The sequence below is a fragment of the Primulina tabacum genome, chromosome 2, assembly GCF_025594145.1.
Source record: "Primulina tabacum isolate GXHZ01 chromosome 2, ASM2559414v2, whole genome shotgun sequence".
NCBI lineage: Eukaryota > Viridiplantae > Streptophyta > Magnoliopsida > Lamiales > Gesneriaceae > Primulina > Primulina tabacum.
In genome coordinates, this window is record NC_134551.1 from 50,771,292 (window position 1) to 50,783,787 (window position 12,496).

The window sequence follows — 12,496 nt, forward strand, 5'->3', positions numbered from 1 at the left end:
CGTTTGCTTTCTCTGTATGACTGGAAGAGGGGCTGGAAAGGCTGCTGGGCGTACTGGAAGAGCTGGGAATGCTGCTGGATGAGCTGGAGGTGCTACTGGATGAATTGCTAGGTGAATCGAAATTTGGTAGTGGACTGCTAGGTGAAGAATCGGTGGGTTAAGGTAGTCCAAAACATCCCAAATGCGAGATTCGTGAGATTCACCATCCTTGTTCTCCCCCTAAATCGAAGTGGATGACATAAACTTTCTTGGTTTGAGGACAACAGCACCGGTAACCTTTTTTGGTTGGAGAATATCCCACAAAGACAGTTTTGACAGCCTTAGGATCGAGTTTGCTTTGGCCTTGGTTATGAAGGTGGACAAAGGATGTGCATCCAAAAGTTTTTAAAAGAATATCATTGGGTTTGACACCCGAGGATAGTGCTTCTTGAGAACAGACAAGAGAGTGTTAAACTTTAAAGGACAACTTGGTTGGCGATTTATCAAGTAGGCTGAAGTTAAGACAACATCTCTCCACAAATATTTTGGAATGTTCATTGTAAACATAATGCCCTAGAAACTTCTGACAAGTGCCTATTATTTCTTTCTGACGCTCCATTTTGTTGCAGAGTATCAACACAAGGGCCCATGCTGCAATAAATACTCACTAAGAATGGAATTAAAATATTCCCTCCCATTATTTGTTCTTTGCATTCGAAATTGGGTCTGGACCATTTTATGAAAAGTTTGGAATATGCGAGCAGTTTCGGATTTATCCTGAAGATGAAAAACCCAAGCAACTCTCGTGTGATTTTGCGGAAAAATGGGTACGAGTTTGTTTAACAAGTCGACACATTTCACAATAAAAAAAATTAAGCTCTTTATTGTTGAATAATGAAGGAAACAAATGTTTTAAGAGAAATTTGGATGACCAAGTCTACGATGCAACAACAATAGTTCATGATTCCTAAACACAAATTAAGGCAAGAAAAGGTAGCTGACAGAACCAAAGTTGGAGATAATTTAATGTTGCCAATTCCAGCAACGTGTGTCCTGGAACCGTCGGCTAATATAATAGTAGTGGGACGAGTGCAAGGAATATATGTACAAAAAATATCTAAACAACCTGTCATGTGGTCCGATGCCCCTGAATCAACGATCCAAGGATCCATAGAGAAATAAGGGGATTTTTGGACTAAATATTTTTTTACCAGAAAGAGCAATTGAACATGAGCCAACACGGGATGGGAATTGACCGAAGATTGGTTCAGCAGTTTGCAAATTTGTTCAATTTGCTCGAGTCAAAGACATAGGAGCTGATTCTAATTTTCCTTCGGTGGATTGAACCTTGTATGCCTTGCTATCCTTTTTCTTTTTCGGCTGCCAATTTGCTGGTTTCCCATGTAGATCCCGACATTTATCCTGGATATGTCCAGGATAATGACAATAATCACACAGCAAGCGGGTACTAGACCTGTGGTCGGGATTATTCTTCCCAGAAATAGTAGGCTTGTGTGAGACAAGGGCACAACCTTCTGGTATGGACATAATGACCGGAGCATCATCTACCAGCATGAGTTTCAGGCGAACTTCTTCACGCCGAACCTCAGCGAACGCATCTTCGACTACACACATCATCCAAATCGCGATTGAGCCCCGCAAGAAAATCAAATACTCTTTCCTTCTCGATGTTTTTTCTCTGCTTGACACTGCACTCAAGGAAAATTGATTCTTCCTCAAAGAAAATGTCAGTTCGGTCCAAAGGTCTTGGAGATCCGAGAAGTATTGAGTGACAGACTTTGATCCCTGCTTCATTTCTTTGAGTTTGGACTGAATCTCAAAGATCTTGGAAGCATTACCAAGGCCCAATACATTTGCCGGGCTGCTTCTCATACTTCTTTAACCGTCTTGAACCAGAGATAACGACAACTAATTTGACGCTCCATTGAATTTATGAGCCAAGCGAGGACCATTGAATTTTCCACCAGCCATGTTTTGTAAGAGGATCAATGAATTTTGGAGTTGATAATTCTCCGGTGATGTACCCCAATTTTCCCCACCACAAATCATGATCTTCACTGATTGTGCCCATTGGAGATAATTTTTTCCATCTAGTTTGTGGCTAGTAATTGAAAATGACGAGCGATCGTTCCCTAGAATGGTTGCGATCGAATCAAGGGCTTGTTCGGCTTTGGAATCACCAGAAACAGCACTGTCGTTCAAAGATGAGGCATCGTTTTTGGCCATTTTCAACCTTAGGCTCTGTTATCATGAAAAATAGAGAATATTTTATTAATTTCTGTACACTTTTTTACATTGGGTGCAACCCATTTAAATAATTTACAATGCAGATCCAATCCCCACATCTTTAATAAGGATATAAATCTATATCTATCTATTAATAAACAAATCATATCACAAAATAAAACGATCATATACAAAAGATAAGATTTGATTTATTCTGGTCTCAATATTTCTACACTACTTATTGTCTAAGGTGTATAGCCTCCGTCGCCGACTTCAGGCATAAATCCAAATTGATTTTCAGCCACTTTACTCTCTTTTCATTAATCTTCTTTCAATCACTCTTTCCAAAGTTTCATGGTATGATCCGTTAGCTTGATGCCTCTATAATTTGCACAGTTTTGTTTATCTCCTTATTTTTTAAGCAAGGGAACTGCAATACTCTCTCTGCTGGTTGGACATTTTTCGTCGGTCTTAATATCTTGTTATATAACTTCATGAGTCATCCAATCCCTTGATTCCCTAGGCACTTCCATCCCTCGATAGGAATATCATCAGGTCTTAATGCCTTTCCGTTTTTCATCGTCTTCAAAGCTTCACACTCAACTACAGGCTCTAACTTTAAATTTGATGTACCAGCTTGTTATTTCTTATGATATAAAGGCTTGATCTACCTACATATTATATTCAAATTTTTTGTTTCAGTTTCCAGACATAAGCATGTCGTAGAAAGGGTCAGATGAATTTTTTTAATGCACAATCATTATCTTGTACTTTTATGTGATAAAAATGTTTTGTGTCAATTTGATTCATATTTTAATGCTCCATCTTTTTGGTTTGATTAGATATTGCCATTAATTGAGCCAACAAAGACCATCATGAATCTCACTGTCAGTAGTTACGATTGGCATGAATTTTTTCCTAATGGTAATTTCTTTACCTCTTGAAAAAGTTACTATATGTTACTTTCATGAATTTTTCCTAATGGTAACTTCTTTGTCACATGAAATAGTTATTGTTTGTTTTCTCAAGATCGTGATGGAATCAGTTTGCTTTTGTTACACAATGCAGTTACTCATAATTTTGGGGTGGTTATTGCAATATGGGTTCCAATTATTTTGGTACGTAATAAAACATATATCAATGTGGAATTTTTTGCTGAAGTGTGAACTTACATCATATCAAATGATTACTTGCGTTTAGGTCTATTTCACGGATACACTAGTATGGTATGCTATCTTCTCAACTCTTGTTGGTGGGATATATGGAGCATTCAGTCATCTTGGAGAGGTAAAGGGTTCTTATTCTCTCATTTGGTTTGATATTGTTAAAGTCTGTTTGCTGTCATGCTTAGTTACAGAACTCCTTGAGTGCTTTACAGAGTGAAAACATGATGGACATGGTTAATTTTTCTGTCATGCTAATTCTTCTCTCCGTCTCTCTTCCTCTCTCTCTTCCCCCAAACTGTAGATCCGGACACTTGGTATGATAAGGGCTAGATTTGAATCTGTCCCTTCAGCTTTCAGCAAGCGCCTTGTCCCATATTCCAAAGAGGAAACTGGACAAAATCAGCCGGTAATAAAATTTGTGCATGTTCTGATGATCATTGGATGATTTTGAATATATGTTGTCAAGTATGCAAGAAACATATTTCGTGGTTTTATGTCTTTGTTCAATATCTCCCAACTCATTTTCTGGCTTTCGATCTATTGAAATTTACACTTCCACACTTTTTTATTAGTTGATTAATGTGTAAGCTTCTATTGCAGGATGATACAACAGAAAGGAAAAACATTGCAAAGTTCTCCCAAATGTGGAATGAATTTATACTATCTATGAGAAACGAGGATTTGATCAGCCACAGGTAGGTATTTTTGCTTCTTCTTGTTGTCAGCATGTTTTAAAACCTAACTACATGAAAGTTTTTTCCTGCATAAAATTTTCAGGGAAAGAGACCTGCTTCTTGTGCCGTATTCATCTGGTGATGTCACTGTTGTCCAGTGGCCTCCTTTCTTACTTGCTAGCAAGGTAAAATTGGTTTGGTTTCCCTCTATTGAACTGTAAAGTCTTTTTCTTGTCTACTGATTACTTCATATTGCCACTAGATTCCAATTGCGTTAGACATGGCAAAAGACTACAATGAGAGGGAAGATGCTGATCTCTTCAAGAAAATTAAGAACGATGATTTCTTGTATTTTGCAATTATCGAATGCTATGAGACACTGAGGGACATCCTAATTGGCCTTCTGGTGAAAGACGGGGAACAGAAGTAAGTGACATGAATGGTTTAACTTGCCTTTGCCCATAAACTCTTAGTGATCCTGAAGTTATGGTTATATTTGTTTATGGACAAGGAAATCATGTGTTATCCTTAATAAAAAGAGTTTCTCATCGAATGTTGGTCCACTTTTTAGAGTTATTTGGAGAATATGCCATGAAGTGGAAAGTAGCATTCGGGAGCAAAGATTCTTGAAAATATTTCGGATGAGTGGCCTGCCTTTGCTAAGTGATAAATTGGATAAATTTTTAAGCCTTCTTGTAAGTTTGATTATTGATTCAGCTTTTTCTTCACCAAATTCCTTGATGAAATCTAGAAATAGATTTTTTTCCTTGTGAGTTCTCTGTTATGAATGTTGTATGTTTGCAGATGGAAGAATATGAAGATGACCAGCGAAATAGATCTCCTATCATTAACACTCTCCAGGATATTATAGAAATTATCATCCAGGATGTTATGAATAATGGCCATGAGTATGTATCTCTGTGGATAATGTTGACCGCTCTTGTTGTAATAGTTTACTCTCAATGTTTTCATTTTTTGAACAAATACTTTCAATGTTTTTCGATGTGAAATTTCCTTCTGTCAGGGTTCTGAAGGAAGTTTATACATTTCAAGAAAATAATAAAAAAGAGGAGAAGTTTGAAAAGTTAAACTTTGAACTCTTACGCAGCAGGTCATGGAGGGAAAAGGTACTGGGCCATCACTTTGTTAAATTTCACAATTCTATTTTATTTTTCTTTTATCGATATTGGTTTGTTTTTGGAAACTTTTTTCTTAGTTTTACTTATTGTGCAGGTTGTCAGACTTCATTTGCTTTTGACTGTGAAAGAATCAGCGATAAATGTGCCAATGAATTTAGATGCTCGTCGACGCCTTACTTTTTTTGCCAATTCCTTATTTATGATAATGCCTAGAGCCCCAAAAGTTCGTAACATGCTCTCTTTTAGGTCAGTTCTCTACTAGAAAGCCTTGCATTTTTTGTGTGCTGACTCACATTTCAATGATCTTGACATAGTTGTTACTCGTCTCTCATTGGGAGTTACATTAATTATGGAGCTAAATTTTATCCTGCTTAATGTAGCTTCATGAGAAGTCTGCAAGTCTTGGGCCTGGATACAAATGCCCTTGGTGATTTTGACATTGCGCAGAGTATCCAGACTCTGATTAATGTGGACTAAATATTGTTTACTTTATTAATATTGGTGAAAACATTGAAGTATCATTTATCTTGGAAATCTAGACATCATCTATTAGCAAATAAAAAAATTTGGAAAGGAAACAAAATAGATATTAGAACTATGATTTATAAACTTATGTCTGTTTTTTTCCATTTGAAATCATACAAATAATAGATAGGATGTGGTAAAAATTTCGAGGCGGATTCTTCCTTTTGCTCCTCAGCCTACATCATTCAATTAGTCGAAATTTTTTTTGAAAGGAAACAAATTAGATATGAGAAAGATTATTTAAAACCTTAAGCCTCTTCTTTTCCATTTGAAATCGTACTAATAATAGAAAGGATGTGGTAAAAATTTTGAGCAAAATACATCCATTTCTACGTTAAGTTACACAATTGCGTAATTATTTTAAAAGATGTATTTCTTTACTGAATGTTTAGAAAAAATAATGCTGCTAGACTTTTTAAGTAAGATTGAGAATGATTAAGTGATACATGTGGGGTGAGGAAAATTGGTGGGTATCATCGGGTATTAGCTTGAATTACTGTAGCTAATTTATGAACAATGTGGGAATGAAATATATTTATTAAATCCCCTCATTTTTATGTGATTATCATACGATTTTTTGGGGCTATATTTGGTGATTCACTTTCTTTGATGTACCAAAAGTAGTTTTTAAAAGGTCTGTCCTCTCAATATATATATGTAGAGATGAAGAGATTTTTTTGACGTATATTGTATAAAAATTATGGTTCGATTAGAATTTTAAAAACAAAAGATATGTCAGTCTTTCTAAGACTAGATTCTCTGAGTCGTTCTTGATTTCTGGAGGAACCTTTGTTTGTTTTGAACGTGAGAATTGAAAATTTTGCACTAGATCTTGTAGTCAAACAATGAAGTAGCACGCACCAGTTTCAGAATCTTACATACACATTGCACACTGACAAATAAGACTTTGTTTGTTCTTTTAAGATCATTACCCTGCTCTTTGATGCTTGATGATGCATCACCTAAAAGATTTAGTCATTTTTAAGTTCTCAATTAGAAGTTTTGATTACAAATTCATTCAATTGAAACGTGTCAGTTTGAAGAAATATATTGTGCTTCTGTAGAAGAGTTCTTGGCTTGCGGTCAAACTTTATTACAAAAGATAAACAATGGCCCCGTTATGCGGTGACTTCTTCTTTTACCATTTTATGTGAATTGGAAATGTAGTTTAAGGATTTTTTAGTTGTTGAGGACTAAGTTTAATTTTTATGTATCCCTAGAGAGAGAAATTTTTGAAAATGCTCCTTCCCTCTTCCAGCAATCATCCAAGTTCTACCGCTGTTCAACCATCTCTTCCAAATACTGAGCTTTTTCGATCGCCATTTACCTCAGTCACCGGCGCCGGCCGTCGGCGACTTTCAACTTCACCTGTTTTCGCGATTTTCTTGCTGAAAATGATTCGCACTTCGCAATTTTTCTTTGCCAGCAGTTTTTTCCTTCCTATTGTGTCAGGTTCACTAGTATTGTCATAGAGCATCACTGAACATCGCCGGATAATTCAGTCAAAGCCTTCGATTTCTTGGAACTTATTGTCGTCGGGGTTCTTGTTGCTCCAGAAACCATGTATGCATCAAACAGACGGAATTTGGTCTCTGGGTTGGTAGCAAGGGATGAGGTCATAAAGCTTGAACATAAAGTGTTTACATTGAGGTTGGGGAATGGGGGAAGCTCAGTTTGGTGGGCCGAAAGAACTAGGAAATCCAACTACATGATGGATTTCGATCGTGAAGAGGCCATATGGCTAAGCTTGAAACTCAAGGAGCTCATCAACAATACCTATTCAAGCGTGGATTTTCATCGATATAAGGGAAAGAATGCGATATTCACAGCACATCGAATTAACAACAAACGTGGAAGCTTTGTTAAAGTGAACAAATTCAACTCGAGGGGACGTAAGCAAATTACAATAGTGCCGAGCGGATTCAAATCAGTGGGATGGAAGAACATATTGGAGGCTTTGGGAAGGTTACTATCAGGGAGCTACTCAAGAAGGGACCGTCAAACAGTTGTGCATCATGAACACAAAACCTACCGAAGAATCACAACAGAGAATGAAGATAGAACAAGACGAAGGGACGCTCCACAAGGACCGCTGGCAGATAAGGAAGACATTGATAAGGAAAAAACGGAATTTAAATGGCATGAGCCACTCATTGTTACAAAAAATAGGGTGAATATTGCTTGGGATTTGATTCGAATGGTCTTTGGAAAACCTGCAAACAAAGTAGTCGAATTATTTCCTTTTCAAGCAAACAAAGCAGTGTGGTGGCCATCAAACGCAGATGAATATTCTTATTTTCTGAAGCTCAAAAGGGGATTTTTCAACTGTGGGGTGTCTTTGATTTTCGACGAAGGGAGGCCGGATATTAACACTACAAATTCGGTTGACAGATGCTGCAACAGTTGGCTGAGTATGTATGGGATACCATGGCACCTATGGTCGAGGGACACTTTCGCACTTATTGGGGATCGATCTGGGGGTTTGTTGGAGATTAGTAAGGAAACACTGCAATTTCGTGATCTGGAATCAGCCAAGCTAAAGGTGAAGGGCACTCCTGGAGGATTCATAAATAACAAAATGAAGATCCAGATGAGAGAAGGGAGCTTAGATATCAGAATTCGTGTAAACTCCTTTGACTCAAAAGCTTACGAGCAGTACGAGCGTCAAACTTATGCTCAAGTACTTGTGAATGGCAAGAAAATAGTTGCGGGTTGGGGCAACACAAATATTCAAAGAAAGATGATGAAGAATGAGGTTCAAACAAAAAGTGATACGGCAGGAAAAAACGTGGCTCAGAAACCTCCGGAAAAGAATGGGTACGACGACCACACGGGATCAACTAAGCAATGCACGCATCGGTCTCCTTTGGTAAGGGACCACAATCACAGACTTTCAACAATTAATGAGAAAGTGGGTACAAATTTGGAAAAAAAAGTGTCAAAGATAATGGGAAAAGCGGTCCCAAAAGATGTACTAAATTTCAGACAGTCACCGATCCATTCTATGAGTAAAGATGAGGATGAAAACAAAGTCGCTTCGGGTGGCAGTACAGAAAAGTGCTTAAGGGTGCCAACTTATGAGAAGGTTTATAGCAGAAGACTCAAAGATACCAAGGAATTACTAGACGATGGAAAAGTTGGTGAGGAATTCTTTGGTAATGCTAATGGCCGAGGGTTGGGGATTCATGAATTAGATGACAGTGTAGAAGCAGATTTTGATGTCTCCAGCGATGAATTACTGCAGAATGAGTTTGATATTTCAGAAACTGATAGTCAAGTCTCCTTCAAAACAGAGGAATCAATTAATATTGTGGAGGATGATGCGCTATTGAAGGGGCTGTTCTCACCGCCGAAGGAGATTACGCCTATCATTGAGCCAATTACACGCGTTAACGAGATACCTGATGTGGGAAAGGTACTAACCGGTATTCAATCCTCTTATCTTCATCATTCTTTTTCTCTACATTCTTTATTACCTTCACCCTTCACAGTGTTGGGATTGTCTAGTGGTTACTTAGGAGGGGGGCAGTGAAGGTCAATGAATCGTCGGGTAACGAGAGAGAGATTTCCTTACGGGCTAACATGGATCAAAATCCCGATACTAAAGATCACGGTGGGGGAAAAATTACAGAAGGAAATTGTTGGGATGAGGTAAAGAAGTCAACCGGAATTTTACAAAGAGAATTAAGCAGGCTGAAGTGGGGAATCAATTACGAGCGAGGTTCAACCTCGAAGGGATCCTTATCTTTTTTATGAAAATATGCTCTTGGAATATAAGGGGAGGAGGGGCGGCAAAAATAAGGGAGCTTGTTCGTGCCGTCACTCGTAAGGAAGTTCCGGATTTAGTGGTTATTTTGGAAACTAAGCAAGAGGTGATTGGTAAAAGATTTGTGGCCAGCTTGTGGAAAGCAAGATTTGTTGAGTGGGTTTATTTGCCTTCGGTTGGGAGCTCGGGGGGTATACTCGTTATGTGGGATCCAAGGGTGGTGGTGGTGAGCAACAATATGATAGGGAATCTTTCGGTCTCTGTTGAGATTAGTGGGAGTGAAGAGCAAAAGTGGTGGTTTTCTGCCTTCTATGGACCAGTGAAACCAAGAGAAAGAGAAATGTTATGGGATGAATTAGCGGGATTGAGCACTATTTGTGGGGCTAATTGGTGCCTGAGAGGGGATTTCAACGTGGTCCGAAATACCTGAGAGGGGATTTCAGGGGTGGGAGGGGTATAAGTTTATGCTCAAATTGAAAGGAATTAAAGTGGAGGCATCAAAATGGAATCGAGAGGTTTTTGGAGATGTGGGTGTTAGGTACAAGGAATTGACATCAATGATAAAGAGGATGGATGTGTTAGAGTCGGAGGGAGGATGGTCGGAAGATTTAAACGAGGAAAGAAAAACAGTAAGGTGCGAATTAGAAACGTGTCACTTTTCAGATTTCGAATGGAAAAACAAAGATCGAAAATTAAATGGTTAAAGGAAGGGGACCAAAACTCGAAATTCTTTCATTCACTCTTGACAAAAAGGAGGAACAAAGCAATGATAGATAGACTGATGTTGGAGGATGGAACAATGATTACAGAGGAGAGACAGATTGAGGAGCGTATAATTAACTTTTATACTAATCTGGACAGAAAATCGGACGGGCTTGGGGGAGGTGGGATCGATGGAGTGGATTGGTGTCCTTTACAGTTAGTGGAGGCGGAGGAGTTGGAAGTTGGTTTTTCAGAGGAAGAGATTAGGAGAGCGGTGTTTGACTGTGATGGTGATAAAGCGCCAGGTCCCGATGGATTCACACTGGCTTTTTTTCAACATAATTGGGAAACGGTTAAAGCAGACTTGATGAAAGTGTTCGAGGAATTTTATGAAGGAGGGGTGGTTAATGGCATCACAAACGAAACATATATCTGCCTAATTCCAAAGAAACAAGAGGCGCTTAAGGTAAAGGATTTCAGACCAATTAGTCTGACGACGAGTTTGTACAAGATTTTGGCAAAAATGTTGACTAATAGGCTTAAGAAAGTCTTGGAGAGAACTGTCAAGGAGACCCAGTGTGCTTTTATTAAGGGGAGACAAATTCTGGATTGTTGCCTAATTGCGAATGAGGTGGTGGAGGACTATCGAAGGAAACATAAAAAAGGTTGGATCCTCAAAGTTGATTTGGAAAGAGCATATGACAATGTTGATTGGCGATTTCTGGATTATGTGTTGGATATGAAAGGGTTTGGGGAAAGATGGACGAGGTGGATTATGGGTTGTGTTTCGAGTGTGTCTTTTTCGATTTTCATTAATGGAAGGCCGAGGGGAAAAATCAAGGGGGAGCGAGGACTTCGACAGGGGGATCCATTATCCCCTTTCCTATTTAATTTAGTTGTTGATGTTTTGGGTCGTTTGGTAGACAAGGCCAAGGGATTAAAAGAAGTAAAAGGACTCGAAATAGAGAGAAGGAAAATGGAGATCTCGTATATTCAGTTTGCGGATGATACTCTGTTTTTGGTTCAGTCGAAGGAGCATGTACTTGCATTAATGGATATACTTAACTGCTTCGGGCAACAATCGGGATTGAAAATAAATTTGGAAAAAAGTCTTGTTTTGGGAATTAATTATCCAGATGATGAGGTTGATGCTTTGGCACAGGTAATTGGATGTAAAAAAGATATTTTGCCAATAAAGTATCTAGGGGTTCCATTGGGTGGTGATCCTACGAAGATAAACTTTTGGGAACCGGTGGTATCAAAAACGGCAAGAAAACTAGCTTCATGGAAAAAAGCTTTCCTTTCAAGAGGGGGAAGGTTGGTTTTGATACAATCAGTGTTGAGCGCTTTGCCATCTTATTACATGTCTTTATTTACAGTGCCAAGACGGGTGGAGAAGTTGATGGAAAAGTTGATGAAGGATTTTTTGTGGGATGGGTAAGACGGGGACAAGCATTGTCATGTTGTTGGCTGGAAACAGGTTACTAAACCGAAGGACAGAGGTGGATTGGGTGTGGGGAGTATTGGTTTAAGAAATAAAGCATTGTTGGGGAAATAGTGGTGGAGAGGTTCGGCGGAAAGAGATATGTTGTGGAAAAAAGTGATAACAAGCATTTATGGTACCCCAGAAAATGGGTGGGATGCGGGGTTGGCAAGAAACACAACATTTAGAAGCCCGTGGAAATTTATCTCTCGGTCTTACCCGGCTTTTCTACTTTTGGTTGGGGCGGTGTTAAGAGAGGGTGATGTCATTCGATTTTGGGAAGATGTTTGGGTTTGGGGGGGGGGGGGGGGGGGGGTGTCCCCTTTACAGAGCATTTTCCTTCACTTTCAAGGATTTGCTCAACTCCAAACAAACCGGTAAACAGCTTTTTGGTATCGCATTCTAATGGACCCAATCATGTCTTTCATTGGGACATTCGTTTTAGAAGAGAGTTGACTGAGGTGGAAGTGGGTGAGTTCACTAACCTTTTAGGGGTTCTAGAATCGGTTAGATTAGAGAGGGGTGTGGGGGATTTTAGAGTCTGGTTGGGACATCATTCAGGACTGTTCTCTGTTCGATCTTTTTACAATTCTTTCTTCCCTTGTTCATCTTTTCCATATTCCCCGTACTTTGAAAGAATCTGGAAAGTACCGATCCCTCATAAAGTTCAGATTTTCGCGTGGATTGTGGCTCTGGGGAAACTCCCCACCTGTGACTCCATTCAAAGAAGGTGGCCCCTATGTATGTTATGTCCGCAGTGGTGCATTCTATGTCAGAGACAAGAAGAAAATCAGGATCACTTGTTGGTGCATTGC

General features: G+C 38.9%; 1 protein-coding gene across 4 annotated transcripts in view; it reads left to right on the forward strand.

The window, feature by feature from the left end:
- Window positions 1–12,496, forward strand: part of LOC142536531 (callose synthase 7) — a 29,679-nt gene that overhangs the window by 11,012 nt on the left and 6,171 nt on the right. For all 4 annotated transcript variants that reach the window (XM_075641933.1, XM_075641937.1, XM_075641936.1 and 1 more), the window contains exons 12-22: window positions 3,069–3,150; window positions 3,295–3,344; window positions 3,427–3,513; window positions 3,694–3,798; window positions 3,993–4,087; window positions 4,170–4,251; window positions 4,329–4,492; window positions 4,638–4,761; window positions 4,871–4,974; window positions 5,091–5,193; window positions 5,300–5,451. In XM_075641933.1, the coding sequence (XP_075498048.1) occupies window positions 3,069–3,150; window positions 3,295–3,344; window positions 3,427–3,513; window positions 3,694–3,798; window positions 3,993–4,087; window positions 4,170–4,251; window positions 4,329–4,492; window positions 4,638–4,761; window positions 4,871–4,974; window positions 5,091–5,193; window positions 5,300–5,451 (1,148 nt within the window). The remainder of the gene's footprint in view (window positions 1–3,068; window positions 3,151–3,294; window positions 3,345–3,426; window positions 3,514–3,693; window positions 3,799–3,992; window positions 4,088–4,169; window positions 4,252–4,328; window positions 4,493–4,637; window positions 4,762–4,870; window positions 4,975–5,090; window positions 5,194–5,299; window positions 5,452–12,496) is intronic.